This window comes from Zootoca vivipara, chromosome 8 (genome assembly GCF_965207765.1).
Source record: "Zootoca vivipara chromosome 8, rZooViv2.hap1.1, whole genome shotgun sequence".
Lineage (NCBI taxonomy): Eukaryota > Metazoa > Chordata > Lepidosauria > Squamata > Lacertidae > Zootoca > Zootoca vivipara.
Genome location: NC_142591.1, coordinates 6,377,799 through 6,404,620, shown reverse-complemented (window position 1 = coordinate 6,404,620; position 26,822 = coordinate 6,377,799). Strand labels below are relative to the sequence as shown.

Genomic DNA, 26,822 nt, shown 5'->3' with positions numbered 1-26,822 from the left:
TCTGCGGACTCCAGTACTGCCTCTAGCAGTTTTTTTTCCTTTTAGAAGTTTGCTTCTACAAAGTAAGGGCTCCAGAAGTCTTCCAGGTGCTCACAGCTTCGAACAGCTCCTGTGATGGGTTTTTGACATTGTGTGCACCCAACAGAGCAAGTCTCCTTCTGAGAGATGGAACCTGTTGACGCTCCAGCACCCTGAGGGGTCTGTACTGGGCAGGGGGGGGGGCTTCCGCAAGGAAAAACTGGGACAGCCAAACTTTCCCTGCTCCCTCTCAGAATGACAGAAAGCCATCAAGTCCTGCTGCTCTCTATTCTACTCAAAACACACCACAGTATGAAGCTCCAGCACTAGGAGCTCTACGCTGCGAGTGGCTAGAAGACTTCTGGAGTTTTTCAAAAGGGCTTTTTGGGGGGAACAGATTTGAGTCTGGAGCCCTCAGACAGCTTTATAAGTACTTTTATTTTTCAAACAGAGATTTTAAAGGCTGGGGTGGACTTAGTTGCATCCCCGAGTAGTCTGTAATGGGTCGGTCCATCCCTTGCAAGAAAGTCCTTTTTACGTAGCTGGGAAGCATTTAGACATATTTATGGCAATGCTTTAGCTCTTAGAGGTCGCTTTTGGTTGTTTCACGCAGTAATGGCTGCTTCATCAGTTCTTACATGGCCCTGGAATAGCGGAGGATGGTTTTTTTTGGGGGGGGGAGACGGGGGAAGTAGGCTCCAAAAACTGACAATTCTTTACAGAGGACAAGGACATTCCACCTCATTTACAAATCTTGCAATCAATCCTGTATTTCTTCAGGTCAGATTGAGATTTGCAACCCTGGTAAGGTGTTTATTAAGTGCAAAAGAAAGAAAAAAGCTGCACCAGCTCAACCTTTGCTGATTTTGAGCTGCTGAGCAGGGTAAACAATGCTGGTGCAGATCGTCATGGAGGGAAATATGCTAGATATGAAGAATGTTTGCCCTGGAGTCTTCAGGCTCTGTATAATGTAAACTGCTCATTTCTGCATGATGACTTGCAAGCATATCTGAATTTTCAAGATTTGGTTCAATAAGCACTGGTTTCTCAAATATGTTCTTTTTGCTTGTTTCTGGACAGTTCTGAACATATATAACACGGTTGTAAGCCTTAAGTCTTTTCCAAAGCTGTATGTAGACTTTGCACTGAACATACATGAACAAAATTCCTCCAGTGAAACCAATAGCTACCACTACTAGTTTAGTCCAAAATGGCCACTCTAGAATACCTAAAGGAAAGAATAAAAGAGAAAGTTTAAAGTGCTGGCATAGTGAGTCTCTGTTAACAAAGATATAACCCACCAAAATGTTTAAATTCAAGGTTCTCTAGATTGTGGGAACAGATGTATTGTAAGATCTAAAAACATTGTGCAAACACTAAGAGAAATTGCATTAAAACTGATGAAGCAAAATTGTACATTTGGCACAAATTCACTCAGCTTCTACTATTTCTAAAGAGCAACAAAACACATACCCCACCCTTCTCCCAAAGGGGCCTAGGGCAGCCCTAGTAAGCCAGGTAAAATGTATAAGGCGGAATCAAATACCTGCTGGAAGTGTCAAGAGAAGGAAGGCACTTTTTTCACATGTGGTGGCCATGTAACATAGCAAAAGTCTTCTGGGAAATGATTTATAAAGAGTTGGAAAGAAATGCTGAAAATAACTTTTTTAAAAAAACCAGAAGCTTTCCTTTTAGGTGTAATTGGTAGAGAGGCACCCAAAGAATAGAATATATATATTTATTTATTTATGTATGCTACTACAGCTGCCCAAATGGTTTATACCCAAAGATGGAAAGAAGAAGCAGTTCCAATGAAAGACAATTGGCAACTAAAACTGATGGAATACGCAGAGATGGCAAAATTTACCGGAAGAATTATAGATCAGGATGAGAGACATTTTTTTAACAGAATGGGGAAAGTATGTTGAATATATGAAGACAAACTTTAAACAATTAAAAACGTTAGCAGGATTGACATAAACATGTGCAGCAAGAAATATTTAAAAGGGAACATAGAGAATACATTTGTAAATAAGTTTGAATTGGTTATGCAGTAAGAAAATGATATAAAATAAGGAACTGCAGAGAGTGGGAAGGGAAGTTGAAGAAAATGTAGGATGAATTTTCCTATAGTGTGAGATGAGCGCTGCAACCCCAGAGTCATCCGCGACTGTACCTAACGGTCAGGGGTACCTTTACCTTTACGTTAATCATGATTACTTGAATCAAGCTAATCTCATAAGTTATAGTTTGAAATCACTTTGTTGCGACTGACCATAGTTAAGATTTGCTGCAGTTCAGATTCAAGACACTACACAATCACTGTGACTAACAATCATTGAAAGCCTTTTCCTTCATGCATTTGTCTAATCCTTTTATAAAGCCATCCAAGCTGGTGGTCAGAGGGCCAGCTGAAGTGAGCCTCTTGGTAACAACTCATTATTGCAAACCAGAAGCAACTCATCCTTTTGCCAGACTCTACTCCAAGGATAGCCATAAAAAAGAACTACAAATGCTGTAAAAGCTGAGCCAGCCTGCTTGTGAAGAGTGCCTCAAGGAAGATTTAGCTGCTGATGTGACCGTGGCCTGTTGCATCTTCCACGTCATCTGTGAGATGAAGGAGGATATTCTTCTGCAGAATCATCTCAACCTGTCTGGGCACGGAGCAAAAGAAGATGAAGAAGTGGTGCTTGCAGGCTGGGAACTAGTGACCGGTAAAGTCACTGTACAGAGATTTCCCTCATAGCCTATGCTAGGTTTCTTGAGTTTCCAGCAGAGAAGTTTCACAAATCCATTCACCACAGGTCAGGCACCTTCTGGAGCTACTAGCCAATTTTCTAAAAACTTTATGGAGATGTAGACAGATATCTTGTAGCACGATATTGTTTTGTTCCAGAGAGCTGGGAGGAAAGTATTCTGGAAAATGGCACCAGGCCTCTGTGGAGTGGTGTGTGCTAGAACTGAGGGAAGTTTTGGAAGTGTGTTTGACAGCGGTGGTTGCATCTTCTGTTGTGTTTCTGCTGCCAGCCAATGGTAACTGAACTGGTGATGTGGTAAGGTAGCATCAGTCTTGGACTGCTGCAAAGGCTTGTGGGGTATCAGGTGAATACAAACAAAAGAGGCAGTGGCAGCAGGAATTCTCATTACCATAAACATCCTGCTATTGGGAGAATAAGGAAGGTGTTCCTTATGCTTTGCATCTGCCTCTCGCACCAACAAGAGGCAGGGTCACCTTCCACTTTCGACTCCTCTGATTGGAGATGCTACCATCCAGCTAGACCAGACTAATCCTCTAAAATCTCTGAAGATTAACAAGACTTCTCGAGGCCTTAAGCTTTGTTTTTCAAAGTGTACCACTATACAAAGGCCTTCCAGGTGTTCCCATCGATTCCCCCCCCCCCCCCAAAGCTAAGAGGGCTTCAAAAACTGTGTGATTATCCAAGTTACTGCATTCAGATATTTTCAGCCTCTATGCAGTCAAGGCATATTTAGAGTTGAAGAAAGAGGACTGGTCCTTCACCCATTCCAGTAGATTCCAATGTGTCTTGACTGTTATTTCTCTTGCAGCTTGTGTGAATTAAAGTTCAAAGGCTTTATTCATGTAGGATGAGTGGAAATGCGAGAAAGTTGCAAGCATCTTGTCTGGAGAGAAGAACAAACAAAATGGCTCAGCTGTTAGGGGTGGAGTAAACTTAAACAAAACAAATACTACATGCAAGTGCGGACTAGATTGCTGTACAATATAGTGGCCTCTGCTGGTTTAAAGTAGCACATGCACTGACTATGAATTTAAGAGAAGGAAATGGATTTGCTTTCCCTCCAACAATTTCTACCAGATCAAGGAACCACAGGCTCCTTGACTACTGATGAATAATCAGAATGATCTCTGCTGCTAGTTTGAGTTACTTCAACACCCTGAAAAAGCATACACAAGTCCCATTGGCCATTGTTCTTCCAGGACGTTTACGTCCTCTTCTCTGGGATGCCGGTACCTTGACACGAATCTCTGTATCTGTCAGCTTGCTTGCATTGCAAACAGATGCCTCACTGGTTTTCTGAAGCACTGCATACTCTGTGGGTGAAGGACTAGTCAATCTACCATTAGATGCGCCTGCTGTCACAGGGCCATATGCCTTTTCTGTCCAGTTGAAGGTTTTGCTGGCTTTTGGTGGAGGGAATGTGACTGGACATTGTCGACAAATACCTTCACATAAGTATGGTATAAGTATATGTGTGCACATGACGACCCTTGTTATGGCTTAGACATGATCTCAGCACTAGCTTGAGTGCTCAGTCAATTTATACTTTTGCTCACTTCCTGACTGTTCCATACACCCTTGGCCGCTTGGCCTAACATACAGGCCCCAGAGCCAGGGGATTCACATCTGGAGAAATTCACAATCCGTCAGTGTGTTGCAAGGCTGAACCCTTCAGAAAGCCTCTGATCCAGTCATCCCATCTGATTGCTTTAGTATGCTGGACAGTAGTACTGAAATGTTGGCTGTGTTTATGATCTGCAGTCGGTAAGGCAATAGGATGCTCTGCAAGGACCACATGTGGACAAAATGTCAACACCAGACTGATCGGTGCTATAATTTCCCCATCCTCTCTTCTGACAAATGCATGAAGTAAGATGAAATGTCCAGCTGAATTCTTGGGTGCTCCAGGTTCTGAACTGGCATCACGGTGCTCTCATTTACCACAAATCTGAGATTCTATGGCTGACATCAATTAATCATAAAATATCCTTCCTGATGTGTTGCTTCTTTAGGAATTTGTATGAAACACTTCAGATTCAGAATTGAGGGGGTGGGGGACTGAACAAACTCCTAGTTGCCCCTGGTCCTGTGGAACTGTGTCTTAGTGGCTTTTATATCCAGGCTGTGGATAGAGCAGTGAGTGACTCCGCTCCTCCTGCTGGCCGAGGGGGCGCTGTGTCCATGAGAATGGCCTTCACACTGAGTGGGAATTCAAACTGGGGTTAATCACATCACTACTTGAGACTTTCAATTTTCCATCTGAAGTCCTATACGTTTTGCAGCATTTGTAGAATACGTACAGCCCTGAAAAATAACCAATGTGAATGCTTACAAGTGCAAAGTTAGGGGATTCAATAGATGAACTGATGCTCGCCTTTGCAGAAGAAATGATTTTGAGGTTTATGCCCATTTTAGGTATAGGAACCAGCAGATAAACAAAAAGGAGGCCGAGAGGCCGACAAAATCTGTGAGAGTCAAGGAAGGAAGGGAATATGCAGAGGAGTACAATAAGAATGTGATGCAAGAATCAGATTTTGTATTTTATATGTATGAAAGACAAAGAAAATGGATAAAGAAGTAGCACAATAAAGAAGAACAGGCAAGCATCTGTGTTCATTACAGAAATACAGAAAGAGGTGACATAATGGAAGATTAAGCAAGTAAAATATGGCAATATATGCTAAGGGAAAGGCTCCAGTCCCCCAATTTCTGTCTCATTGTCACAGCTTGCACATTGCCATGATCAAGCATGATCAGAAATGGAGAAGAGCACTGTTTATCTTCCTTCTCCAAAGCTGTCATGGTTTCCTTGCCCCACACAGAGAACGACTAATTAACACGCGCCAAACCCAGAAGTGATGTGATTGCACACAGGCATCGCGCCAAACCCAGAAGTGACCCGGAAATGTCACTCAAGACGTCACTAAAAGGGCGTAACAGGGCACACCTATACGTGCTCCAGCAATGCGCACGGGGGCTGGGAACAGAACTCCCACACGAAATGGTGGCCGGCTGTACCTTCTGACCACAAGTCTTAGTCCAAAATGTTTTTTGTTTTAGCAAAATGCATATGCCACTTCACTTTATATTTCCCCCGCAATACTTTTTACCTCCAGATATGTTCTGTATGGTGGCACATAAAGCGGAGGTATAATCAGATTAGTATAGAGCAGGGGTCCCTAGACTTACCGGCGTTTGGGCCGGTTCCCACCGCGCCGATCGCGCGGCGGGCCGGAGGACGGGGGAGCGCACGCCTGTGCGGGCCGGCGGGTGGGGGAGTGCGCGCCCGTGCGCATGTGCACGGGCGCTTACTGGCGCGGCGGCGCGCTTCCAGGGTGGAAAAAGCGCCGAAAATCCGTTGTGCGCATGCGTATGGGCCTCCCCCGACCCGGAAGTGCACCAGAAATGACCTCTTCCGGGTTGGGAGAGGCCCATACACATGCGCACAAAGGATTTTCGGCGCTTTTTTCCCGACCTGGAAGAGCGCTGCCGCGCTGCGCGCCATAAGAGCGGGCGGCGGCGGGGGTCGTCGCGGGCCGGATTGGCAGGCCAATTGGGCCGCATCCGGCCCCCGGGCCGTAGTTTGGGGACCCCTGGTATAGAGCATAAAAACAAAAATGTCAAGGTTCCGTTGCCTTTTATGTTGCCATAACGTTTCCTTGGAGCAAATGGGCAAGTATTTTTTGTCTGCCCGTTTTCTGTTGAAAAAAAGCAAAGTAACATACCGGTGGACTCCCCTTGTTTAATCTCTTCAGCAGTTCGGTCGATGAGGACATAGAGAGACCACACCACACAAGTGATAGCAATTACATGGAAAGTCACAGAGCACATGATCTTCCTTCGCTCACTGGCTGTCATCTGCAGCTTCTCCCACTAGGAAGAAATCCAGAAAGCAGAACAAGTGGTGAGATCATAAAAGGAATGCCAGAACACCGTAGAAGAGGCAAGTTGTATTTACTTGAGACAGAAACTATTTTTATTTCACTTTTAAAGTGCTTTTCCCTGCTTAGGTGATCTGAGCACCCTCTATCCATGGCATATTACTTTCTATCCACATCCTTGACTGGCCAACTCAGAATTATTTTTGATACCATAAACGTATCAGTCCAGATTTTTCTCTCCATCACTTATATAAATTTAACGACCTCAAGCTATGCTGAAAATATTATTAAGCTGCTCCACTAGGTCAAGTTAAATGTTCAAAAAGCTGTTCCCGCTGGATACATTTTATGGCCACATTTTCTTGCACTGGAGTGACGACAGAGTTGTCCCTATATGGCCAACAGCAGCTGCCCTCTCTCTGGTGTCTTGCATTAAAGAATGTACCCATATTAGTTAAAGAAAGGCCTTCTCTCCTCTCTTCCCCATTCCTTCAGACACCTTTATTTCCTGTCACCTTCAGCTCCCAACATCTCCTCCCCACACTTCTCCCTTCCGCCAGAGTTTGAGAGAGGGAGGGAAGGAGAAGAAATAAGAGATTACAAAGGCACCTCTGCTGGGCAGTGGACCTCAGCTAGTGCTTAACCATGCTACACAGGGCTACCTCTAAAGATGCTTTAGAAACTTCAGCTGGTGAAGAATTTGGGGGCATGAAATGGCTCCGGAGCGCAATACCTCAAGGATCCTCTCTCCCCATATGAAGTGACAAAGACACTGAGGTCATCATCTAAGCCACCCTTCTTTGTGTGCACCTTCTGCCAGAGGTCTAGAGGGTGGCAACATGAGAATGGGCCTTTTCTAGGGTGGCTCCCCGCTTGTGGGATGCTCTGAACCAGGGAGGCTCGCCTGGCGCCTTTGTTACGTATCTTTACGTGCCGGGAGGAAACTATCCTCTTTCCCCAGCCCTTTGGCTAATTAAACAATCTATGGCCTTCTATACTACAGTGGGGGTTATTGTTTTGTTTGATACTATGTTACATATTTTTTGTTTTTATACTGTAAACTGTCCTGTGATCCTTGGATATATGAATTTAATAAAGAATGTTAAAATAATAAAAACCCAACAAAAGAGCTATTTCCTATGACTCTAACCTATTACAGTATACCAACCCTATCAAATAGTGTGTTAAGGTATTGAGAGGACATTGCGATATCACCTTTACATCAATCCTACAAGGGTTGCATCATTCTTGTTTTTAATTACCTTAGTAGCCTGTGCAATAGTTCACTGTTTATAACCCATGGCTGTTTTTTTTCTATATTGCCCTGAGGGGAGACGTCAAGCCAAGACAGCAACACACACACCCCTCTCCCAGACAACAGGGATGCAGCCTGCGCAACAGGTCAAAGAGTCTCTCTTGTGCTTATCTTATACACAAGCACACACCTCTGGCATGCCCACCAGTGCTGCTGCTCTGACACACACATGCAATAGCAGTTCCTTTTGCACAAGCAGTGATAGCCCCTCTCTCACTCCATCCCCACAACAGGAGCACCTTTCTCATGCACACTTCCCTGAAACTACTCTCAGACCCCTTCAGGTTTCCTTCCTTCCTTCCTTCCAATACCACCTCTCTCCCCTCCCCTCTCGCACACAATGTCACCTCTCACCCACATGCAGTCGCATGTAGTGTTTGGGTGTACACTCATTCTCAACAGCACTTCAGACATATTTCATTGCACAGGGAGCAGCACATCTTTCAAAGCCTCATGGACACTCTCTGGCTGTGACCCCTCCCGACCCCGGCATAGATACCTCACAGCTCTCTGCTATTTTCACTTGAACAAAGAAAACTACTTCAGATATCTGTAATGTGTGCTGCTTAAATGTGTGTGAAGAGGTAATGAGGAAATCTACAATTTACATGATTGAAAGCCATTCATTCCACCTACTTTTCTTAAAGGTTTCAATTTGGTCTCCATGATAAATTCATATTTGCAGAGTTCACAGCAGCGGGTGTCTGAGCTCTTGATCCACTGCTGCAGGCAAGCCTGATGCACGAAATTAAGGCTCCCTGTGCAGTGACAGGGAGTGATTAGAGGGCTCTCATCGTCTCCTTCACAATGGCATATCCTATGTCAGGAGCAAAGCAAGTTGTTAGGGGGAAGATTTGTGAACCAAACCAAGAAAACACAGGCCCAGCTCACACATAATATTTTGTCAAGCCATGGCTTAGCACAAGTGAGCAAAGATGTGGACTCCGGGAGCAAAGATTGCAGGCATTGCATTCCTCCCCAGTTCTGCTGCTGCTGCTAAGCCCTTGTTTTGCCTAGTTTAACATTCAACTTGGCCCAGATTGTCTTCCACTGTCTGTTACATCTATGACTGTGAGTGTGCCCAAGGTGCAATGAGCCCCAGGCTCTCTGGGGACATTTGTTGCCAGACTGGAAAAGCTAAGAGGCAAAGAGACTGGTGGATGAGGCCTTCAGGGATGTTATAGCTGTGTCCCACTCTGAGGATGATAGCTCCCCTACTGTCAGGGAGGAGAGCATTGCTTCGAGGAAGAGGGAAGCATTCACTTAGAAAGGACCATTTGGGGGGGGGGACACTATCCTCTATTCTGAGGATACTTCTCCAGGGGGTGGAGGAATCATGGGAACAGGAACTTATAGACAGGAGGGCGTGTGATAGACACAGGGTAAATTGTCTGCTGGGGGCAAAGGTAGCTGATGTTGCTCGCCACCCAGATAGCCTGGGGAGGAGTCAGTGCTTATGGTGCATGTTGGCAGCAATGACATGGGATGCTTAAAAAAAAAAGAATTTGAGAACATTGCTAAACAAAAAACAAAACCCAGCACCAACAACATTAAGTTCTTTAAATACATTAGCGGGAGAATGTCTAGGGAGGTGATCAGACCCTTGGATGATAAGGAATCAATAGGTGTGATAAAGGAGGATAAGGGGGCTGCACAGAAGCTGAATGAATTATTTGCATCAGTCTTCAAAATGTTAAGATACAGGGCAGAATCCAGTACCTGGTGCCTGAATTAACTTTTGCAGGAGGGAAGTCTGAGGAACTGAGGCGCAGTGACAAGAGATGAAGTCACAATATTCGCTCCAGGAATTTGCACATTTGCTAAATCATGCTACACCATGTTTTGACTTAACATTACATGTGAAGCAATATGGAAAGGGTTATATACATTGAAGATCATGCATGGCTAGCCAGTACAGATCCCCAAAGGACTGCAAGGACAATTTCTGTTTAGATACAGTAATACAAATATGCTATATACACATAACACTACGTAACCACAAGACACAGTTTTGTCTTCCTAGCTTTTCTAAAGCTCAAGAGGTGGGATAAATAAAGTCAAGAAAAGAACTGGTAACAAAGAGAGAGTGGGCAAAATAATTATAATACTTCACCATCTTTCTACAGGGACATTAATATCTTACTTACTGCACTACTTACCAGGACATATTACACATTTAAATAAGTTATGTGTGTGTTTATGGGGTATGTTTTCATGTATGTTCTTTCCCTTGCACAAAGCCTCCAATGCTTTCCACTCAAACTTTTAAAGTATAAACACCATCTTTTCTTTATAAACTGCAATTATATTCCTACAACATTGTACCTTTAGTCTTCTCAAAGTATATTTGTCTCTAATATCCTCAATGTAATATGGATCAATTGTGAATGAGCGAGGAATGAATGCTGCTTGGCTTAGAAAAGTTCGCTCTACTACTAGGAAAGAAGCAACAGGCAATGTTAGTTCATCATGTCTGGTATTCCAACACAACAAAACTGGCTGAAGATGCCCAAGTCTGAGAGGCCTCCTCTCCTCTCAGCTGTAAGAAACAGCACTCAGTCAGGCTCCTGTATGTGTGACCTCAGTCCAAAAGAACACACCAATATTAGTGGTGGACCAACATTTTTGGGGCCCTGAAGCTTGAACTGATATGGGAGGTTCCTTTGCAATCAGCAACAAGGTCTGGGTAACCACTGCTAACTTCTTCAGTGGGTTTGTTCCATAACAGATCACCAGTTTTGTTTTAGTTACTACATTTCACATTTTGATTAAAATTGCTGTACTCACATGTCAAAGTCACTGGTGTGAATAAAGTTTCCCTATGCTTTATTGAGTATCAGCTCGGTTGGTAGAGCATGAGGTGATGAAATATTCCTGCATTGCAGGAGGTTGGGCTAGATGATCCTTGTGGTCCCTTCCAACTATTCTATGATTTTTTTTGGGGGGGGGATGAAAACTACGGGAAATTAGGGAAATGTTATATACATGCACGATGCACTTTTTAAAGCAAGATTTTTAATCCCAGTGCTTCTGGGATTAGGGGTACTGAAGATTAAGTTTCATTAGTTTCCTAGTAGATTCGCCCCTGTATCTGATCACTGGTGTTATGGGACTAAAGTCTCTCTGATCATGTGCTGGCAACCTGTGATCAAGTGTGTCAAAGAAGGGGGCGTGAGCAACTGATCCCCTAGGGAAGAGTGCAAAAGCCTGGGCAGAAGACAGGACCTTTTGGGACAAAACGAGTGGCAAGAACTCTCTCATCCACCTTGAGCAGCATGATGCTGCTGACATCACAGCTCCACTCCTGCCTCCTCCTCCTCTTCCTCCCTTCAGACTCCTAAACAGGCCACCTAGCCGTTAGAGCACCTGTGCCACGGAACATGCATGAGTGTGTGTAATGTATGTTGTGCTATGTGTATGTGAGCACTACATTCAATAAATGCAATGTCGTCGTGCCCCAACTCCACCCACTTACAAGACTCTTACTTAAATTATTTCAGTAAAATAGATTGACAGAATGCCCAGATACAACATGCCTTAGTAAGTCTTTGGCTATGTGGCTAGGATCCCAAGATCTATTTATGGAGCAAGTTTGTATATACCTAACTCAGTCCAGTTAAGTTCAATGGAACTCACTTCTAGGTAAGTGGGTGCAGGACTGCAGCCACCTCGTTTCTAAGTTCTTTCAGTCTGTAAGATCACCTTCGTCTTTCACACAAGTAGCCCATTTTCTTTTGCTATTTATGGCTTCACCCGGGTATTTATGGGTTTTACCTTGGCCACTCAATTGATTTGGTTTTTCAAAGAGTTTACTAACTCAAGAGGAAGTTATGCTAAAAGGAAAGATCAGTAAGCTGGGAGAGCAGCATGGTCTTAAAACGGCATGTGCTGAAGCAAGCAAGAGTGGAAACACAAGGGACAGAGTAGACTACAACAGAGCTGGGAGGGGGTAGAAGAAAAAGACAGTGCTTTGTAAACCGACCTGCAGGCATCCCCAGATACAGACACAGGGGAAAGCGGGGGGGACATTTCTGACAAGGGGGAAGGGCAATCTAGGTCACTATCCTTTTCAACCGAACAGAGTGGTGCTCGTAGCTCTGTAATTTTCAGCCTCACAGAGGAACTGTCCTCAAAGACATCGTCATCTCCCATGTCATCTGAACAGAAACCTGTGCTCTCTACCACCACACTGGATGATTTCTTTGGTTGGAGGCAGCTTGAGTTGTTATCCAATTCATGACTGCTGGCGCTGGAGCTATGAGAAGAGAAAAGGTAGTGCAACAACTTTTTGCTCCGGGATGTTTCACCTTCACTCTTCTCCTCCAGGAGAGGAATGTGTACTGCACTAGCCCCAGAAGTGCTAGAGTAATTGGTGGAACGAGTCTGGAAATAAGAGAGTTTGGAGCTACTGAAATTAAAGGGCCTGAGGTTGAATGTTTTCTTCTCCTTGTGATAAAATGTATTAAGCTTTAAACACTGCTCCTGGGCTTGTGAGAGTTTGCCTTCTGAACAGGTTCGTTCTGCGTAGTGAAAGCTCTTGAATGCACTCTGAGCCTTCTGGTCCATATCACTGAGAGACTTGGAGAATTTCAGAGACTGGGTAGCTTTTCCATTCTTAGACTTGAGAACATGGCCACAATCATGCCCATGGAGCTTTTTCTTGGAAGCCTGCACCATATCCTGACAGATTACTGTCACAGTGGCCCCTTGAGTCAGAGAATTCTGGGAGACAGGATTTTTCAAGACAACAGCAGATTGCACTGGACTGTGATGACAACATTCAGAACACACTGCACTGGAACTGCATGCAGAACAGTGGAATAAAAGCACAGAAAGTAAAAACAATTATAAAAAGAATGCATACAATTACGTGAAGAAATGACAATTTCAGCTAGTGTGGGAATGACAAATAGCAAGCAGAACAGAAGTGGCAAACAGTAGCATTAAACAGACAAATCAATATGATGCCATGTGTGCCATGCCAATTTCCTTTAAGCGATGTGAACATGCCATTCAAAGCACAGCATGTGTGGGCAGGGACTGCTGAACCCTCCAAAAGTACTCTTAACAACTGTTCTCCTAGTGAAGCTCCAAGATCAGAAACAATCCCCACTGGGGGGAAAGCAGCTGAGGATAATGATTTTATTTAATTTGTTTGTATTCTGCCCAACAATCAAGGTTCGTGGGGCAGTTTAGAGTAAAAATTTAAACTGTAGGAAAGAAGTAACATACAAACATGAAGTCTAAATCGGAATAAAACCAGCAACAGCTTAAACCAAAATAAAACCAACAGCAGCAGATAACAGCAGTGCAAAGCATATGCACTAGTCCCAGGGATGAAAAACATCTGATCCTACCTGGCCCTGAGTTGTAAGGTAGCACACTTCAGAGGAGGATTGTCCTTTAGGGTCGCCAAGTAACCTTCAAAGACCAGCAGCTGCAACAGCAGCAACAGAAACACCTAAAGCTTGGAGTGGGCATTTTCCATCACTGTCCCCCAGAGCAGGGAGAGCCAACTTGATGTCCACCAGAAGCTATTGGACTACCGCTCCCATCATCCCGACCCATGTCCATGCTGACTGGTAGTGATGGAGCTGTAGTCCAACAACATCAGAAGGGCACCACATTGGCATCTCCTGCCCTAGAGTTTTGTAAGACACCACAAGCTTTTAAAGAAATCTTATTACTGCTTTATGTATACAGTGGTGCCTCGACTTACGAATTTAATCCGTTCCGAAGGTCAAAAAATTTGTAAGTCGGAAAACGCCATTGGAAACGCAATTTCCCATAGGAATGCATTGGAAACGGAAAAATTTGCAAGTCGAAGCAACCCTATCTAAAAATTCGTAAGTCGAAAAATCCCGCGGTTTCCTTTCGGATATCGAGACATTCGTAAGCGCGTGGCCATTAGCCCCATTCGTAAGTCGAAAAATTCAGTTGCCGAGTCGTTCGTAAGTCGAGGTACCACTGTATTATGTTAGCCATCATGGAGGCCTCATGTGTGGCAAATCTTGTAAATAAAAATAAATGTAATATACCATAAATAGGGAATCTATTTAAAGAGAATAAAGGAAGAAGCTGTTCCGTGCTTTTACCTTGAATTCTGGCCTGAACACCCCATTTGTTGTGCTTTTATATTCCACATTCTGATTTATAGGAAATTGGCATGACATGCAATGTAACACACTAATTGTGCCACCTTAACAACAACTTCAGCCCTTAATAGTATACTCCAAGATTGCTAGCTTTCCTGTGTCTTTTTTGCTTGGAAAGGCACTTCTGTTGTTGCGTTTCTGTATTTGCATTTTGAGAACACTAGAAAAATGGCTGCATATTGGAGGAGTCAGGTGTCTGAGATACTTGCTTTGCATTGTAATCCATGCATCTCATCTCTGACAACATAAGAATGTATGTGAATAGCCATCATGTGCAAATCTGAAAGTAATGTTTTCCTGCAACAACACAGCCAGTACTTTACCTGCATATGTCCTGACTGGTTGGCGTAACAGATGTTTGACAGAAGATGCGAGGAGCAGAAACAGAGGTTGAACCGCCAGCCTGCAAGAAAACGTATGTTTTCAGGTAAGTGTATTTCGCACAACAGGATTCTCTTCCTAACTACAATACCTCGGCTTAAGTTCTCTGCGGTTTGAGTACTCTCGGTTTGAGTACTCCATGGACCCGGAAGTGTTTACTTCCGGGTTCCGCGGCGCGTGCATGCACAGAGGCGCTCTATCGGCGGTTCGCACACACACGCTATTGCCACTCCGTTTAAGTACTTTTCAGGGAACGACCGGCTCCCCGGAACCAATTGCGTACTTAAACCGAGGTACCACTGTACAAGAGAATTGTTACACACAGAGAGAACATTATCCAGAGCAGTACACATGGGTGTAGAGAGAGAAAATGGTAGCGGTGAGTTTACATCTTTATAAATAGCCATTCAAATACTGGTGGAGCCTCTTCTCTTTCCCTTCCTAGTTTTGACAATGAGAATGGAATGAGTGATTTGACATGACAAACTAATACAATTAAAGGAGCCAGAATAGCCTATAATTTCTTGTATGCATTTGCTTCCTATGGCAACCTTCTCCAAAACCCAGTGCAGATGTTCTATTTTGATGACCAATTTTGTTCAGCATCCAAAAATAGTCCTCTTGCCTTTTCAGTTTTTTAACAACATGAATTCTATTTACTACTGCACTGTTGTATGAAAGCACTGCTTAAAGATGACTGTGATTAAGTGGTACTGTATACAAATTGTTAAAACAAAATTAAAGAATTCTTGTCAGTAGACCCATTTAATAATCTGTGATCCAGATACTAATTAAAAGAGTTCAATCTCTTAGCCAAGTAGCCAGATTTTAAGATATTGGCTGAGAAGAGCTGTAAGTCTGTAAATATAAGATGTTTCCCTTGTTTACCTACAGCTATAAGGTTTGATATATTTCAAGTCTCTGGGAAATCTTATAGCATTTAACAAATGTCCCAATAAATGATTTAAAAACAAAAACAAAAAAACCACCAACCTTACAATGTTTCCATTCTGCCCTCTCCCTCTGCAATTTCACATTCTAAATTGCTGAACTTCTAACAAAAAATTGTTACTTGTCCCTAAGATCAAACATCATATCTAAGGATAGGAAAGCAGCTAATGTAACATCTTTTTTAAAAGGAATCCTGAGGATCCTGGAAATCACAGGCCAATTAGTTTAATGTCTGGCCCATAGAAGAATAAACCCTGCTGAAGCAGAACCAGCATGGCTTTCTGCAAGGGCAAGTGCTGTCTCACTAATCTATTAAAGGTCCCTGAGAGTATCAACAAGCATATAGTTAGTAGTGACCTAGTTGACATAATGTACTTGGATTTTCAGCAAAGTACTTTGTGAAAATCTCTTGAGTAAGCTTTGCAGTCATGGGGTAAGAGGACAGGTCCTCTTGTGGATCAGGAACTGGTTAAGCAACAGAAAGCAGAGATCTGAATAAATGGACAGTTTTCCAATGGAGGAATGTGAAACATGGAATCCCTCAAGAATTAGCACTAGGCCCCATGCTTTTAAACTTGCCCATAGCTAGAGTTAGGGATGAGCAGTGAGGTGGCCAGGTTTGCTAATACTAATCTTTTTAGGGTGGCTAAAACAAAAAGAGATTGTGAAGAGCTCCAAAGGGAACTCTCCAAACTGAGTGAAATGCAGTAGTACAGTGGTACCTTGGTTTAAGAACAGTCCTGTTTACGCATGATTCGGTTTACGAACTCCACAAAACCAGAAGTAGTGTTCCAGTTTGTGAACTTTAACTCGTTCTAATAACGGAATCCGAACGGTGGAAAGGCACCGGCGGTGGGAGGCCTCATTAGGGAAAGCGTGCCTCAGTTTAAGAATGGTTTCAGTTTAAGAACGGACTTCCGAAACGGATTAAATTTGTAAACCGAGGTACCACTGTATTAAAAAGTCAGCATCAACAAGTGTAAAGTGATGCACATTGGGGCAATACCCCCCCCCTCTCATGGCAGTGACTGACCAGGGACAAGATCTTGAGGTCATAATGAAGAACTGTTCGGCAGTGGAATTTGCTACCAAGGAGTGTGGTGGAGTCTCCTTCTTTGGAGGTCTTTAAGCAGAGGCTTGACAGGCATATGTCAAGAATGCTTTGATGGTGTTTCCTGCTCGGCAGGGGGTTGGACTGGATGGCCCTTGTGGTCTCTTCCAACTCTATGATTCTATGATTCTATGTTGACCCAGTGTACAGAAGCTTTGAAAAAGGTAAATTCCATGCTAGAGATCACTAGGAATGAAACTGAAAATAAAACTGCCAATATCATAATGCTGTTATGCAAAGCTATGGTGCAGCCACATTTGGAAGAGTGTGTACAGTTCCATTTGCCTCACCTCCAAAAGGATATTGTAGAGCTGAAAAGGGCAACCACAATTATCAAGGAGATTGAGCAATGAAGAAAGGTTACAACATCTGGAGCTTCTTAAGTTTAGAGAAAAGGAGAGTAAGAAGAAACATGACAGAAGTGTATAAAATGATGCATAAAGTAAAGGTAAAGGAACCCCTGACCATTAGGTCCAGTCGTGACTGACTCTGGGGTTGCACGCTCATTTCGCATTATTGGCCGAGGGAGCCGGCGTATAGCTTACAGGTCATGTGACCAGCATGACAAAGCCGCTTCTGGCAAACCAGAGCAGCACATGGAAACGCCATTTACCTTCTCGCTGTAGCGGTACCTATTTATCTACTTGCACTTTGATGTGCTTTCGAACTGCTAGGTTGGCAGGAGCTGGGACCGAGCAACGGGAGCTCACCCCGTCACAGGGATTCGAACCGCCGACCTTCTGATCAGCAAGCCCTAGGCTCAGTGGTTTAACCCACAGCGCCACCTGGGCCTCTGAAAAACCAGGGATTTGAGGTCAAATGATGCATATAATGTAGAAAGTAGATAAGGGAAAGTTTTCCTCCCTCTCTCACAGCACTAGCTCACTCTGGGACAGCCCATGAAGCTGAATGTTTGAATATTCAGAATAGGTAAGAAAATCCTTCTTCATTAGGGGTCAGCAAACTTTTTCAGCAGGGAGCCGGTCGACTGTCCCTCAGACCTTGTGGGGGGCTGGACTATATTTTTTTTGGGGGGGAGAATGAATTCCTATGCCCCACAAATAACCCAGAAATGCATTTTAAATAAAAGGACACATTCTACTCATGTAAAAACATGCTGATTCATGGACCTCCCGCAGGCCAGATTTAGAAGGTGATTGGGCCGGATCAAGCCCCCGGGCCTTAGTTTGCCTACCCATGTTCTTCAAACAGTGCATACTTAAACTATGGAACTCCCTCCCCCAGGAGGCAGTGATGTCCACCAACTTGGATGGCTCTAAAATGGTTATGCTCTGCCTCCATGGTCATACTTCTGAATCCCAGTTGCTGGAAACTGTACTGGGGTTGGGGTTGGGGTGCTCTTGTGTTTGGGTCCTGCTTGTAGGTTTCCCAAGGAATCTGACTGGCACTCTGAGAACAGGATGCCAGACTAGATGGGCCACTGCTCTGATCCAGCATGTTCTTCCTATGTTCTTAAGATTTAATTTATTTTAATAGTCTACTTTAATATTTCTGTTACCACAGGTTCTTGTAATCTCTTCTTCCAAGAATTGAGCAACATCTTACCTTTGCTACAAAATTTCTAATCTTGTCTGCCAATAAATTTTCTACAGCATAGAATCTGCTGTAAAATTAAGAAATCCCCCTGCTATTTCCTTAGTTATTGGCTACATTTTTTTTGCAGCAGTGGTGGACTGAGATCATTTTGCTTCTTTTTCAGTAAAATAACAAGCAGTTTGTCTACCTTGTCTACCTTCTTCATTTCTCAAATGTTTTTAGTTTAATGAAATGCAGCACCTTCTCCATCTGAGTACAATTTAGCATTTTTAATGGTTTCCTTGCTACTTTCAGTTTTTTAAATTATTATAAACTTCTCTAAAATACATGATTGCATGCTCTCTCTGCAAGAATCTAATTTGGGAGGTGAGCTGAAAAACCTTATGGCTCAATAATGGCCACTGAATGGTGGTAAGGTATATCAGAAACAGTACTGTGAGGAGATGGCTCTCCCAATACTTGGACTAAAAACCCCAAGGTCAAAATCTCTCCAACCTTAGAGCCCACCCAGTCCCATATTCACTCTGTTTTCCAAACTGCACACCCAGGGTGGGTGAAAATGGAATTTGGTGTGCACAAGAGTGGGGTGGCGTTCCAGTACAGAGTATCTTTTGATCTTTTGCATCATTAGCTCAAGGACATTCCCACCCACAATCCCTAAAGTCTAAATTATCTAAACTATCTTACTTTTAAGGGGCCCAGGTGGCGCTGTGGGTTAAATCACAGAGTCTAGGGCTTGCTGATCAGAAGGTCGGCGGTTCGAATCCCTGCAACGGGGTGAGCTCCCGTTGCTTGGTCCCAGCTCCTGCCCACCTAGCAGTTCGAAAGCACATCAAAGTGCAAGTAGATAAATAGGGACCGCTCCGGTGGGAAGGTAAACGGCGTTTCTGTGCGCTGCTCTGGTTCGCCAGAAGCAGCTTTGTCATGCTGGCCACGGACAAACGCCGGCTCCCTCGGCCTATAGAGCGAGATGAGCACCGCAACCCCAGAGTCGGACACGACTGGACCTGATGGTCAGGGGCCCCTTTACCTTTTTACCTTTACCTATCTTACTTTTAAAAGACATCTGAAGGCAGTTTTTAATGTTTAATGCTGTATTGTGTTTTTAATATTCGGTTGGGAGCTGCCCAGAATGGCTGGAGAAACCCAGCTAGATGAGCGAGGTATAAATAATAATAATAATAATAATAATAATAATTAATGCAGACAGACATAACCAAATACAATCTGAACTGCAAAACATCCCTTTCAGCAGCGCCCTGTGCAACGCCAAAATTGGCACGCACCCTGCCTCTTGCTCTCCATTCTAAATCATAGTTGCAGTGCCACACGAAGCTCCGAGTCCAGTGCAACTGAACCAGTTGTGCTCTTCTAAACCCACCTCAGCAACAAGTCTCTGACATGCCCCCCAAAATAAATGACAGCTCTCATGATACTTCAAACCTCCAGAGCCAGCCACCACACAGCCCACCCAACAAATGACCCAAGTAAGGAATCTCCACCCCCAGGAAAAATGGCCATCTAGGAGCCTAGAACTCAGAGAAGGCACACAGCATGCTCCATGATGAGGGAAGCAAGGGGGGAAGAGGGCACTTTGCTCTTCCAAGATGTGTCCCAAAACTCACAGATAATCCCAATCTGTTTGAGAACGCCCCCGATAGAAACAGCAGCACCTGTCATAATGTTGGAATTCACGTACACATAGCAAGACTCAAACTCAGCCCCAGACCTTGGCATGCCTACTGCAAAGTCTGTGCTGTTCACTTCAGAGGCACTTCCTCCTTTGGCACCCCAAATACCTTCCTTCAACAACCTCAATACTCAGTGCATTGTGGACACCAATTCTCATTTGTTCTCCCCATCAGAGTAATCAAGAACCCAGAGTATTGGCAGCCTAAGGTATCACAACTGTCATCATTCCACTTTCCCTCTCCAGCTACCAATGTTCATGATGTGGCAGGATCAAGACACTTCTGCTGATCAGCACATGTTCACTACTGACATTGGTCTCACAGAACCAGGCCCGTGCATGCTTATGCAGAAGCATAAAGGTAAAGGTGACCCCTGACCATTAGGTCCAGTTGTGACCGACTCTGGGGTTGCAGTGCTCATCTCGCATTATTGGCCGAGGGAGCTGGCATACAGCTTCCAGGTCATGTGGCCAGCATGACAAAGCATGCAGAAGCACAGGAGCCCCCCAATAAAATATTTGGCTGGAGCCCCCGAAGGTTGATGGGAATTGTTCAGGGTGTCAACAACCTATATTGTCCACATACTACCTAATGATACACAGCCATAATATGAAACCACATGTCCACAAAGTATATTAAATTACTTAATTCTGAATAAGAGTTAAAAACCTATCCACAAAGATGTGGCTAAACTCATCCATGACAAATAGTAATGAAACTCTAACATCCCCAGCGCCACAGATAAAGATTCAAAACTCAAGATTACTAAGAGCCAGCATGGGTTTCTCAAAAAGAAGTAATGAGAAACAAATCTTATTCTCACCCACCCTTTTTAAAAAAAATTGTTGTCATTTTTTACACAGAATGGTTATTGACATAAGCATATACAAAATGCACTAAGAATGATAAGCGTAGAGACCTGAAATCTCCTAACAAAAGAAACATAAAGAAGTATTACACAATACCTGTTCTTTCTCTTTCACCTTGTTCTTAGAGACTCTAGAAAAAGTTACATCCCGGGCTGGAATCACGGAGATTTGATGCAATGGCATATTCATCACACCACCAATATAGAATTGGTCCTCTCTTGTAGATGATGTTCTGGATATTAAGTGCACTATCTGGCTTTACTAAGCCATACACCTAAAAATAAATGGCATGGGATGAATTTGCAGAAAACTGATGAGAAAAATATTTTCAATATACTGTAGTATTTATATGCCACCCAGTAGCGAAAGTTTCCTGGGTGTTTTAAAAGTAAAAGTACATGAAAATAAAATTTAACACTGAATAAAAGTAAAAGTTGTGTAAAAGTAACACCTAGAGGGGCTCCCCATTCCCAGGCAGAATAGAAAATTCCAAGCCACTCAGGCTTTGTATATCAAAATGAATACAGTATACTGAATTGGGCTCAATGATACCGTAAATAGGCATTGAGTACAGATATTTAAGGACATGGTCATGAAAGGTAAAGCCCATCAGAATCTCAGATGCTACATATTCCACTAGCTGCAGCCTCCAAACCATTTTCAAAGGTAGCCCCTCATAAAGACAGCAGAAACAGAAGCAGTTGACTGTGACCAGGCAATTCCTGGCCCAAAATGCCTGGAGCTAACAAACCCACTTGAACTGGAGAAAGGCACTCCACATCATCCAGACTCCCTTAGGTCACAAATCACCGTAGAATCCATCAGTACCCCAAAGACTACACACCAGGCCTTTTAGGTGGTGGCCAAAACAAGCTGCCTTCCTATTTGTTGGATCTAGGAACAACTAAGCCACAGCACTTGTCAGGATTCAGTTTCAATTTTGTGTATATACATCAAAACAAAAGAACAGATTTCTGAGTGCTATTTCTGTTACCTACCAGCTTCAACTGGCCTTTTACAAGGAAACTGGAAAATTTTAATGCCTGTATCATAGTAGCAAAATACATTAAGTCAGCTGCTAAAATTAATTTGGACCCTATTATTATTATCAGCTCTAAGTAGGGGGTATTTCCCCTCAGTTATGAGACATAAAAAGATCTTGAAAATGTGTGCCTCCAATTCATATTCTGCAATCCTTTTTCAACAGAATAACCAACTACTTGGACCAGGAACTTGACACTATATTGCAAAGAAAAACTCCAATTTCAGTGAATAGTTGAGAGAATTAACCTGCTGTGTTTCAGCATCTATCACAACCTCATAGCTGGTGGAAGTGAGACAAGGGGAGCAGGGCAGCCACTGGATATCTCTGAGGTCAAAGTGCCTCAAGAAACCCAAACCCAAATCAATTCTTACCTGACATGATGGCAAGCCAGGGAAATTTCCAAGCCTAGGCAACCACACCTTTGAATCTTACTTCTGTACAGTCTTCCAAATGGGAAAATCAAATTCCAAATGGGCAAAAATAGTCCTTGCCGTGAGCCTAGGCAGAAAGAGAAGTTGAGAAAATAAAACACAAGTAAATGAGTAAACTTTATGATCACTTGAGGACCTCAAGTCTAAGTACTGTCTTTCACGATGTGCAGCATGTTCATTTGCAATGTTGAATCAGGAAGGTCTTCAGCTCAGATGCACTCCGTGTGTTAATGGTTCTAGAGCACACTAGATTCCTCTGAGACACCATAAATCAGCCTGGAAAGTAGATGCCAAGCAGCATGGAGCTAGGGATGTTTTGTGCTATAAGATAGGGAGCTGCCCCAAACCCTTTCCAACCAGATATATTGTATAAGCATGACTATTAATATTAGTGAACTCTTGGGAGTGGATTCCGGTGGGACTTTTAACTCCAACCAAATTTTAGGGGGCGTAAATGAATACTTGCACCATATTTTGAATCTACTTTTGCAACAGATATGTGCTCTGTGGAAGACAGGAGTGCCTGGTGTGCTCTGGTCCATGGGGTCATGAAGAGTCAGACACGACTTAATGACTAAACAACAACAAATGTGCTCTGTGATTTGATGCTAGTATCCTATGCAAAAATCATGAAGACCAGACCCATTGGAATTGTTGCTATGGGTCAATGTTTGTGTCATAGCAGTGCTGGCAAGGGCCAGATATGTAATTATTACTCTACAGCCTATGGATCAATCATAGAATCACAGAATCGTAGAAAGGGACATTGAGAGTCATCTAGTCCAACCCCCTGCGATGCAGGATTATCAATGTAAGCTTTCATTCAATGGTTTTGAGAGGATCCCCTCGGAAAATCATACAATGATCCACTTTTTATTCACTACGCAGTAGGTTTTCATGGTCACCTGTGTTAATTTTGTATCTCCCAATATTCTGATAATGGCTAAACACCACACATCTGCCACACTATTATGTGACTAATTTGAACCCAATGTGTTTTGACTACTGTATATGCAATTTTCTCTTTAGGTGCCATCCCTGGAACGTAGTTTGCGTGATCTGCTGGATCAGATAGAAGTTCCATTCAGATCAACATCATATCATTTATTACAGTGGAAAATCAGATTGTGTCTAAAAACAGGGCATGAAAACAATATCCCCTCTCAAAGCCTCCAAGGTTCTATACAACTATTATGTATGGCAAGCACTCAGTGATCCAAGTATCCTCCATGAGTATTTTCTACTTTTCTTAATATTGTTTCTGTGTCCAGGGCAGCTGTCTACCAGCACCATCAGGTACATTGGCTGAGACCCTACCTGTGTGCTATCTCACCAGAGTAGTACATGCTCTGGTAATATCCTGTTTGGACTACTGCAATGCACTCTACATGGGGCTACCTTTGAAGGTGACTTGGAAACTACAACTAATCCAGAATGTAGCAGCTAGACCAGGGGTCCCCAGACTTTCTGCGCGGCGGGCCGGTGCCCGCCGCGCCGACCGCGCAGTGGGCCGGAGGGCAGGGGAGTGCGCGGTGCAGCGGGCCGGAGGGCGGGGGAGTGCGCGCCCGTGCGCATGCGCACACGCACACGGGCGGGAAAAAATCACCAAAAATCGCTTGTGCGCATGCGTATGGGCCTCCCCCGACCCGGAAGTGCACCAGAAATGACCTCTTCCGGGTCGGGAGAGGCCCATACGCATGCGCACAAAGGATTTTCGGCGATTTTTTTGCCGATTTTTTAGATCGTCGCTGCGCCGCGCGCCGTGAGAGCGGGCGGCGGGAGTCGTCGCGGGCCGGATTGGAAGGCCGATTGGGCCGCATCCGGCCCGGGGGCCGTAGTTTGGGGACCCCTGAGCTAGACTGGTGATTGGAAGTGGCCGCTAGAACCATATAACACCGGTCCTAAAGGATCTTAATTGGCTTCATTCACTGAGGTCCTCCTCCAAGGGTCTTCTGCTGGTTCCCTCACTGAGATTAGTGAAGTTACTGGGAATCAGGTGGAGGGCCTTCTCAACAGTGGCACCCTTCTTGTAAACACCCTCTCATCAGATGTCAGGGAGATAAAGAACTAGTCGTACATCGGAAGTCGAATGGAATCCATTCTGGAAGTCCGTTTGACTTCCGAAACATTCAGAAACCAAAGTGCGGCTTCTGATTCTGATTGTTCTCCTGCAGCCAATTGGAAGCTGCGGAAGCCCCGTCAGATGTTTGGCTTCCAAAAGAACGTTAAAAAAAACTGGAACACTCACTTCCAGTTTGTGATCGTTTGGGAGCCGGAACGTTTGACTCCCAAGGCATTTGGTAGCCGAGGTACGACTGTACACAACTTTTAGAAGACATCTGAATTGGACTTTTAGAAGACAGCCCTGTATTGGGAGGTTTTAAATGTTTGATCTTTTTATTATGTTTTTATATATGCTGTAAACTGCCTAGATGGCTGGGGAAACCCAGCCAGATGGGTGGGGTATAAATAATAAATGATTATTACGGTATTATTTAAAAATGTAAGCTAGTGGTCCCCACCACTTCCTGTAACAATACAGTAGACCTGCAAATTATGTGCATTTAACTCGTGAACTTTCAGCTTTAATTTTTTTTGCAAGAAAAAAGAAGGGAGGCAAAAACTGAGTGGACATCCAAAAAAACAAACTGGCAATTCCACCTGCAACTGCACCCACTGCATTTTAACTATGCGTGATTTTGGCTTTACGTGTCTTGCTGTTGTGCTGTACATTTCATATATTTGTTCACCGTACTTTCTTGTCTACTGTGAATCTTCTACCCAAGTTTCTCCACACCATAATGCCCCCAACCATACCATGCTCTGCCTCAGTCACCTTTTGTATAAACTAAAAAGGTCCAGGTTGCTACTGCCTTTCCACCACAGGGGAGATGCTCTGGGCCCTGATCATCTGGCTGCACCTTTTCTGCACTTTCCCCAAGGCGGAGTTGCTGGCCCTGCCCTCCCTTTTTGGAGGGAAACTTGTGCACAGCATCCCACATGCTGTTGCCCTACGGATATGTATGGGGCCAGATCTTCACACAGCGGCAGGGGTCCCCAACCATAGCCCCCCCCCCACTATCCACTTCCCAACCACATACCCTCCAACATTTCTCTGATGGAAATAGGGACCTCCTATACAAATAATAATAGCAACAACAACAACAACAACAACAACAACACTCTCCCATCTGACTGGGTTTTCCCCATACACTCCGGGCAGCTTTCCTCATCTATAAAAACAAAATAAAAAGTTTGAAAAGTTCAGATGCTCGGGGGTCACATCCCTGCATACCTTCCAACATTTCTCTGATGGAAACTGGGACCTCCTACTCAAATAATAATAATAATAATAATAATAATAATTAACACTACTGTTCTGAGCTAGCATGACAAGAGGAGGAGGAGGGAGAGCCAGTGTGGTGTAGTGGTCAGGAGCAATGGACTCGTAATCTGGGGAACCTGGTTCGCTTCCCCGCTCCTCCACATGCAGCTGCTGGGTGACCTTGGGCTAGTCACACTTCTCTGAAGTCTCTCAGCCCCACTCACCTCACAGAGTGTTTGTTGTGGGAGAGGAAGGGAAAAGGAGATTGTTAGTCGCTTTGAAACTCCTTAGGGTAGTGAAAAAGCAGGATATCAAATCCAAACTCTTCTTTCTCCTCCTCTTCTTATTTATACCCACCCCCATCTGACTGGGTTGCCCCATACACTCTGGGCAGCTTCCCACATCTATAAAAACATAATGAAACATTTGAAAAGTTCCCTACACTTCAGATGCTCGGGGGTTGCATCCCTTCCAACTTTTCTCTGATGGAAATTGGGACCTCCTATTGAACAACAATTATTATTATTTTACTATTTATACCCACCCCCCATCTGACTGGGTTGCCCCATACACTCTGGGCAGCTTGCCACATCTATAAAAACAAAAAACAAAACATTTGAAAAGTTCCCTATGCGGGGCTGCCTTCAGATGCTCGGGGGTCGCATCCCTGCATACGTTCCAACATTTCTTTGATGGAAATAGGGACGTTGTCCGAAGGGAAAGCGGGACGTTCCCGGGTCTAATCAGAAACCGGGGCTGTCCCTGGAAAACAGGGACCTTGGGAGGCTCTGCACCCCGCACCCCCACTGCCCCCGGGGGGGGGGAGGAGAGGCACCTTCGCCTCGCGGAGCAGCGCCGCTTTCAGGGCGGCTCCAGAGTCCGCTCCCCTGCGCCGGTTCTCCGGCTACGGGCGCTGCTCCTGCCCGGCGGCGCGGAGGGAGAGGGCCCCGGAGGGCGCAACGGCCGGCCCCGGGAGCAGGGAGACGAGGCCCCGGCGCCGGGTTCCCTCGCGGCGAACCGGCGAGGCCGAGGCCCTTCTCCCCTCTGAGCGCTCACCTCGCCGCCGCCGCCTCACGGGGAAGCCGACCAGGCCGACGCTGCCGCCGACCAGGCCGCCGCCATAGCCAGGCCGAAGCCCCGCGGCCCGCCTGCCGAGCGAGGCCTCCGAAGGGGCACCTGTGGCGCCCGCAGAGCAGGAGCACGACGACGGAGACGACGACGACCGACGGCCGCCCCCGGCCGCCTCTCACGATTGGCCGAGGAGGAGGAGGGGAGGAGGGGCATGAATAGGCCCCGCCCCGCGCCGGTCGAGCGCGCAAGGCTCCGCGGAGGG

At 44.7% G+C, this 26,822-nt stretch overlaps 1 protein-coding gene across 3 annotated transcripts; it reads right to left on the bottom strand.

The window, feature by feature from the left end:
- Positions 1-437: 437 nt before the first annotated feature.
- LOC118079333 (uncharacterized) lies at positions 438-26,737 on the bottom strand. Of its 3 annotated transcripts, XM_088676109.1 has the most exons (9): positions 26,546-26,737; positions 22,105-22,231; positions 20,785-20,962; positions 14,452-14,531; positions 13,331-13,410; positions 11,956-12,774; positions 8,610-8,790; positions 6,503-6,650; positions 438-1,246 (listed from the first exon to the last, which is right to left on the bottom strand). In XM_088676109.1, the coding sequence occupies exons 4-9, from the start codon at positions 14,455-14,457 to the stop codon at positions 942-944; spliced, it is 1,539 nt and encodes a 512-aa protein (XP_088532235.1). In that variant the 5' UTR covers positions 14,458-14,531; positions 20,785-20,962; positions 22,105-22,231; positions 26,546-26,737; the 3' UTR covers positions 438-941. The 3 variants fall into 3 exon arrangements, with proteins under 3 accessions (XP_088532235.1, XP_034959341.1, XP_034959342.1); XM_035103450.3 differs by lacking the exon at positions 13,331-13,410; XM_035103451.3 differs by lacking the exons at positions 438-1,246; positions 13,331-13,410 and adding an exon at positions 3,453-3,660.
- Positions 26,738-26,822: the final 85 nt, after the last annotated feature.